This window comes from Anastrepha ludens, chromosome 3 (genome assembly GCF_028408465.1).
Source record: "Anastrepha ludens isolate Willacy chromosome 3, idAnaLude1.1, whole genome shotgun sequence".
NCBI lineage: Eukaryota > Metazoa > Arthropoda > Insecta > Diptera > Tephritidae > Anastrepha > Anastrepha ludens.
The window spans coordinates 65,794,142-65,802,582 of NC_071499.1; the positions used below are offsets into that span (position 1 = coordinate 65,794,142).

General features: G+C 23.6%; 1 protein-coding gene across 1 annotated transcript; it reads right to left on the reverse strand.

Moving 5' to 3' along the window:
• Positions 1-6,398: 6,398 nt before the first annotated feature.
• On the reverse strand, positions 6,399-7,377 carry LOC128856515 (uncharacterized). The gene is made up of 2 exons (XM_054091815.1): positions 7,318-7,377; positions 6,399-7,260 (listed from the first exon to the last, which is right to left on the reverse strand). Exons 1-2 carry the CDS (start codon positions 7,322-7,324, stop codon positions 6,521-6,523), a joined length of 747 nt encoding a protein of 248 aa, XP_053947790.1. The 5' UTR covers positions 7,325-7,377; the 3' UTR covers positions 6,399-6,520.
• Between the last annotated feature and the right edge of the window lie 1,064 nt (positions 7,378-8,441).

Here is an 8,441-nt window from a genome sequence, read left to right on the forward strand (position 1 = left end):
CATTTCCAAACGTTTAAAAGCCATGGGAATGATCCGAAAGGTAGGCCATTGGGTGCCGTATGAATTGAAGCCAAGAGACGTTGAACGCCGTTTTATGGCATGCGAACAACTGCTGCAACGGCACAAAAGAAAGGGTTTTTTGCATCGAATTGTGACTGGCGATGAAAAGTGGGTCCATTACGACAATCCAAAACGTTGGGCAACGTATGGATACCCTGGCCATGCTTCAACATCGACGTCGGCGCAGAATATTCATGGCCTGAAGGTTATGCTGTGTATCTGGTGGGACCAGCTGGGTGTTGTGTATTATGAGCTACTGAAACCGAATGAAACGATTACGGGGGATGTCTACCGACGACAATTGATGCGTTTGAGCCGAGCACTGCGAGAAAAACGGCCGCAATACGCCGATAGACACGACAAAGTTATTTTGCAACATGACAATGCTCGGCCACATGTTGCACAAGTGGTCAAAACATACTTAGAAACGCTCAAATGGGATGTCCTACCCCACCCGCCGTATAGTCCAGACCTTGCGCCATCCGATTACTATCTCTTCCGATCGATGCAACATGGCCTGGCTGACCAGCACTTCCGTAATTACGATGAAGTCAAAAAATGGATCGATTCGTGGATTGCGGCAAAACCGACCGAATTTTTCACAAAGGGAATCCGTGAATTGCCAGAAAGATGGGAAAAAGTAGTAGTAAGCGATGGACAATATTTTGAATATTAAATTTGTAACCATTTTACGTCAATAAAGTTTCAAATTTCGAAAAAAAGCCGCACGAACTTATTCATAGTCCTATTAGAATTAACATTCATAATATTTACTGGTAAATCAGATGATACTAATGTATTAGGTTGAATAATTTGTTCACTAAATCCTAGTAATGAAGCTATGGAATTTTTTTGTGTAAAATCAATAATATAATTACTTTTAATTTCAACTTTTAATGTTGTCATATTTGGTTTAATAGTAATACCCTTTATTTTCTCTTTTATAAAATTGTTTATATCATTTATTTCATATGAACCAGTTGGGAATGTAATTATTTTGTTAACACTGTTAATTGTTTGTAAATTATCTTGTGAATCATTTCCTTCGAAAATATGTTCACTTTGTGAACCAATGACAGAGTCAACATAATGTAAAATATTATTTTTTAATTTTTCAGATATGTTCGGTATAGAATTATAAGTAGAAAAATTAAGCAAACACATTTCAAAATCATGTTTATTATCTAAAATTATTGGTTCATCAAAATTACATGAAATTATTGAAGTATTTCCATCTAATGATATAGTCGGCATTATTTAATTAAGTAAAAATTTTAAACATAGATGACCACAAATTATTTCATTTATTTCTTGATCAATATTATTATTAAAAATTACAGTATTTTCATTAGTTTTGAAATATTTTTCTATTAATATTGGTAATTTATTTATAGCAAAGGAATCATAGTAAAAAATATGATTATTATATTTTTTATATGCTACCCAGTGTGTACCATTACCATCATTATTATCTAAATTTATTATTCCACATTCTTTATCTTTTATCTTTTCTGGTAATCTATCTTTCATGAATACACCCCTAAAATTTGCTATATTAAATTTTCTAGCATATTTTTTTAAATCATAATTACTTAATGGTTTAATTGGAATTAATTCAAAATCAAATTTTTTTTAAGTAACATACCATTACCAGATTTTTTAAGTAACATACCATTACCAGATTTTATATTTTTTTCTTCTAATGCTTTATTATGACGTATTTTTTCTTCTAATAATTTATCGTTAGTTTTTTTATCATTATATGCTCTATATAATGTTGTTCCTGCAGTAACTGCAGCTCCTATTGCTGGAATAAGTGGTAATAGTGCTGGTAAAAATCCGCCAATTTTTTCATTATTAAAACTTTGTAACTGAGACATAGATAATTTTAATATAAAAATTTTAAAAGTAGTTTTATTATTATCTAAATGTTTTTTTATTGAATTAATTTGTTTTCTAGTTAATGGTAAATATGTTTCATTCATTACACTTTCTTTAGTTCTTTGTAATTGAATTGGTTCTAATTTTATAGTAATATCTGTTTTATTTTTCATAGCATCATAAACTTGTTTTTGTTGATCCTCATTTAGAGATATTGGATATTTAATATATCGTCCACATTTTGGAATAAAATTAATTTCATTTTCATTTGTATTATGTTCACTTTGTGAACCGTTAACATTTATCAATTCTTCAGTTAATGAATTGTGAGTTGTTAAACCCATACCCATTTTTCTTTTAAATTTCATAGCATTAGTAGTTAAATATGCATTTACTTTTTCTGATAAACTAGCATCTTTTGCTGAAACTCTTGACCATGCTTTATCTTCTAAAATTTTATCAGCTTCATGTCTTTTCTTTATATCGTTACTTTTAGAATATGCAATATCATGTTCTTTAGCTGCTTCATCTAATTTATTAATTGGATGTATATCTTTTTCAAGTTTTAATTCAAGATTAGTACCAGGTCCTAAATAATTATATCCTGGAGAATGTAATTCAAATGGAAGATTATTTATAAGATTATTTATAATACCACTACCATAATATCGCACCATTTATTATAATAGAAAATGTGATGTATTTATTTATTTATTTGGATAATTATTAATCATGAACTGAAGGTAAACTTGAAATATCATCATCAACTTTTTTATTAATATTAGACAATTCGTTTTTATTTTTCTTATTTATTTTAGTTACATTCTTTAAAAGTTCCTCTGTTAAACTATTTGATTTAGTCTGTCGAGAATTGTATTCATTTGTCGAGAATTGTCGAGAATTGTCTTCTTTTGTCGAGAATTGTCGAGAATTGTCTTCATTTTTAGTGTTTTTGCCAATAATTTCAATACCAAGTAATTTAAGTCCATTATTAAGAGAATCGCGTGAAATATGATTTTGTTCGCAAAATTTTACTTTAGTTAATTTTAAAGTACTAGCTTGTTCTAAATAATTAATAGCTAAATTTCTTTCTCTAATTTGTTTAAGTTCTTTAGCATTTTTTGGAATATGAATATTTTTTGAATTTCTAAAACTTTTTGTTTTCCCTTGTAGTGATACAAGTGGTGAAACAGTTCTAGTAGAAGGGCTTGGACGATTGTATAAATTAGTTATATTCTTATACATTTTATTAATTTTAATTTATTTATAAAAAAATTTTTTAAAATAATTATATTTTTCTTAGTGTTTCAATATAAAAAAATATTAAAAATTTTTATTATAATAAATGTCGAATATACATACAATTGAAGAATTTAAAACAAATACTGATGTGCCTATCTTGAAATTAAGAGGATCTAGTATAAAACTATTAAATAAAGAAGAAATAGAAAAAGAGGTTAAACAAACACAAGAATTTATTAGGCAACATAAATCTCAGTTTAATAATAGAAGTGGTTTTGTTCAATGTTTAAATGATGCACTTAAAAATAATGATCATGTATGGCATGAATATGCTGTTTGTATTATGAAAAGTGTTAAAAATATTAAAGATTATAATATTGAATTACATTCAGAATCAAATAAAATATTAGTAAATGAATTATTAAATGAGAAAGCTATATTAGAATTTAGTTTAATGAGTTATGAAGAAATTATTGGCAAATTAAATGATGATATGTATGAGTTACAAGTAAATTATGATATTCTTGAATCAGAACATAATAACCTTATAAATAGCATTGAAAATAAAAACGCTGCATTAGCTGAAAAATATAAGAACAATTTTATTAAAAGACAAAAAGCTATTGAAGAATCTAAAACAATGAAGATTGGACTAGTAAATAAAAAAATTACAACACAAAAACTCAATGATTTATTGAAAAGTGTAAGTAAAATGAAATAAAAAAAAAAATATTGTTAATAAATGAATACTTGTGTTAATATTATTCCATATCAAAATGATTGTATATCACAGTTATACATAATTGATGCTAATAATAAATATAATGGAGGATGTAGATGTGTCATAATGGATCCGTCTTTATTAAAATTAATTTCTATTGTAATTTTTATTGTAATTGCAATTCTTATATTTTATGCAATATATTTAGATATACAAAAAAAGGTAATTGAAAATGAATGTAAAAAGATTAACAAAAAAAAAAAATATTAAAAATATTTAGGATTTTTTCTATTGCATTAAATGAATAATTGTAAAAACAATTTTGATAAAAATAATCAATTATCAAAAATAGATTTTATTATTTCAAATGGAATAGATAAAATAATGCAAAATGAATACATTTCAATGGTACTAATTATTATTCTATTAATAATGTTTTTTTATAATTTGATAAGACAATTAAATGCAAGACTACAATTATTTTAAACATTGGTTTCGACCTAGTCAAAACATATTAGTAAATTTTTAATAATATTTTTTAGTTAAATAAATGAAAGAAGAAAAAGGTATCGAATCTTATGACTTTTATGAACATTTGCCATCTAATTCTACACTATTAAATGAATATGGAAGACCAATAGAAATAAATATTAATAATCAAGACATTAAAACGTTACCATCAAAAAGTTTACTTAATATTAGAGGTCAAATTATTGCTAAAGATAAAGATGGTAAAATATTAGATAAACTTAATCCTGATAAAATAAATTTTGTGAATAATGGTATAATAAATCTGTTTAGTAAAATTACATATTTTATTAATTCAGTTGAAATTGATAAAATTGAAAATCCTGGAATAACAACAACAATTAAAGGCTTAGCATCATTTTCTAATGATTTATCATTAAATAATGCTGGTTGGCAAATTGTAAATAAAGGTAGTGTTTGTAATAAGAAAGGTTATTTTTCTGTTAGCATTCCATTATGTATATTAATTGGGTTTTTTGATGATTACAAAAATTTCATTTTTAGAATTAATCAAAAATTAGAATTAATAAGATCAAATGATGATACAAATTGTTTAATTATTGATAATAGTTTAAGTGATCATACTTTTTCTATTGATATTAATCAAATTATATGGAGAATGCCTCATGTTAAATTTTCAGTTGAAGTTGATCATGAAATTAATAAAAAAATTTCAAATAATACAAACTTTCAAATGTATTTTAGAAATTGGAGATACTATTGTACTACTGCAATTCCAGCTGTAAAGACTTATACCTGGAATATAACATCATCTAGTGCTAAACCTAGATATTTTCTTATTGCATTTCAAACATTAAGAAATCAGAATAATTATAAAGACAATAGTAAATTTGACCATTGTAATTTAGAAAATGTTGTAGTTAAATTAAATACAAATAGATATCCAAACTATGATATGCAACTATCTATTAATCAAAATAAATTTGATACATTATATAATATGTTTCTAGATTTTAAAAATTCATATTATGGTTCTAGTATAAATAATTTACCAATAGTTAATTATGATACATTTTTAAAAGAATATCCAATAATATGCATTGATACATCTAAACAGAATGAGGTAATTAAAGAGGCTGCTATTGATATTAAAATTGAATTTAAATGGACAGAAGATTTTCCATCAAATACAGTCGTTCACTGTTTAATTATTAGTGATGATAGTTATTCATATAATCCACTAACAAATCAAGTGATGCATGTTTGACTTGTTTTTTTAAATTTTTATAAAATTAAAATTAACTAAAAATTAATTGAAATAAATATGTAATTAATTATATTAATAGATTAAAAAAATTTATCTAAAATTCTAAATTATGGATGGTCATTTAAAAGTTACTAAATTAGATAATAAAATTAAATTAACTATTCAAAATTTTGATACTCATAAACCAATAAAAAGATTAAATGAAATATTTCCGAATATTATTAGAGCAATTATTTGTGGACCAAGTAATTGCGGAAAAACAAATGTATTATTAAATATATTATCAAAGATTTATTATTCTGATATAATAATTTGTTCAAAAACTTGCTATCAAGAAAAATATAAATTTTTGGAAGATATGATAATTCAATTCAATAAATTGTGTGTTAAAAATGATTTGGAATCTAAAGATATAAAATGTTTATCAATTCAATCTTTACCAACACCTGAAAATGTTAAACCATATTCTGTAATAATATTTGACGATATCTCTACAGAACAACAAGATAATATTGCCAATTATTTTGCTTATGGTAGACACAATAACATTTCTTGTTTTTATTTATGTCAAACATATTCAAAAATACCTAAACAATTGATAAGAGATAATGCAAACTATATAATTTTATTTAAACAAGATAAGACTAATCTGAAACACATATTTAATGATCATTGTAATGATATTGATTATGATATTTTAAAAAATATGTGTATTCAATGTTGGAAAGAACAGTTTGGATTTTTAGTAATAGATAAAGAACAAGAAACAAATGATGGTAGATATAAAAAAATGTTTGAATTTTTCTTTACAATATAAAAAAATGTTTGAATTTTTGTTTGAATAAGATTTTTATTTTTTATTATATCCAGTTATTTTGGAAATCTTTATATTTTTCATTTTTTTCATCAAAAACTATATCTAATATTTTTCTATATTTATATAATCCATCAATGGTTATATCTAAATTTTGCAATTTTTGGTATTGTGTTACCAAAAAGCCTATATAACGTAATTTACAAGCATAGCTTTCGCTTATCTTAAATTTTTTATATATATCTTTCATAGTTGTATATTTACATTTTACACCAATTTTTTTATAACCTTTTTCTAATTGCAATTTTCTTGCATATTCTTCTAAAATTAATCCTATTGTACAATTTATATAAAAAGTATTTTTCTTATTTTGTAATAATAATTTATTAATTTTATATAATTTTGTAATATTATCATCAATACTATCTTTTTGTAAATTTTGTATAAATTCATTATCAATTTTAAAATCTAAACCAACTGGTTTAGATTGGTTTACACGTTTTGATTCCAATAATTCTTTTAAATCGATGAAATCAAATTCTCTTTTATCTTTCTTATAATTTTTTTTATCTTTTTTATCCATAAACATATTATCCAAAAAATTTTTATATTTTTCATTTTTTAATTTTAGGCCATTGCCTTCAAATATATATTTTTCTTTTAGTTGATTAAAAGAAGAAATACGTTTTTCTATACAAAAACTGGTGAAGGTTTCAAGATCTTTAAAAAATTTTTCCCCTTCTTCATCAAATCCATCCTTGCTTTCATCGAAATCCATACTTTCTTCTGAAACAAATAAATAAATTAATAAAAACTTAAAAAATTACAAAAAAAAAAACTTACCAGCCATAGTTATAAAATCTTTTTGTTTTGTTTTTTTTTTGCGTCCACCCTCTTCTAACGCTAAATAGTGTTGATGTATAAAAGCTTATCAAATATTATGCTTATCTTGCAGTTTGTGACTCATGTTGACTCCGTCAACGGTTCACAAAGTGAACATATTCAACAGTATTTCATTTTTTTTGGTTTGTGCTTATGCTTATTCTATTTATAGATTGTGAGCAATGTTGATAAGATCAGCATTGCTTGCTTTGCATACTACTCAGCTGTAATTACATTACTTCAGAATATGATGTTTAGATGAGTTGGTTAAGCAGTTGGAATTATAACAATAATTTTGTTGCAAGTTCAAATCTGACTCAAAGACTCTTGTTTTGAGGAGTTCGTCGTTTTTTTTGAAAGGTACTTTAAAAAATAAATGTATCCTTTTTTGTTTTTTTTTTTGAATAGATTACTTTAAATATTTTGTAATCAATATTTAAAATTATCATCGACCCAACTCAAAATTTTTAACTTTTTTTTTATTTTTGTTTGAATAGATTACTTTAAATATTTTGTAATAAATATTTAAAATTATCATCGACCCAACTCAAAATTTTTAACTTTTTTTTTATTTTTTTTTGAATAGATTACTTTAAATATTTTGTAATAAATATTTAAAATTATCATCGACCCAACTCAAAATTTTTAACTTTTTTTTTATTTTTGTTTGAATAGATTACTTTAAATATTTTGTAATAAATATTTAAAATTATCAATCAATAATAATCGACCCAACTCAAAATTTTTAACTTTTTTTTTTATTTTTGTTTGAATAGATTACTTTAAATATTTTGTAATAAATATTTAAAATTATCATCGACCCAACTCAAAATTTTTAACTTTTTTTTTATTTTTGTTTGAATAGATTACTTTAAATATTTTGTAATAAATATTTAAAATTATCATCGACCCAACTCAAAATTTTTAACTTTTTTTTTATTTTTGTTTGAATAGATTACTTTAAATATTTTGTAATAAATATTTAAAATTATCAATCAATAATAATCGACCCAACTCAAAATTTTTAACTTTTTTTTTTATTTTTGTTTGAATAGATTACTTTAAATATTTTGTAATAAATATTT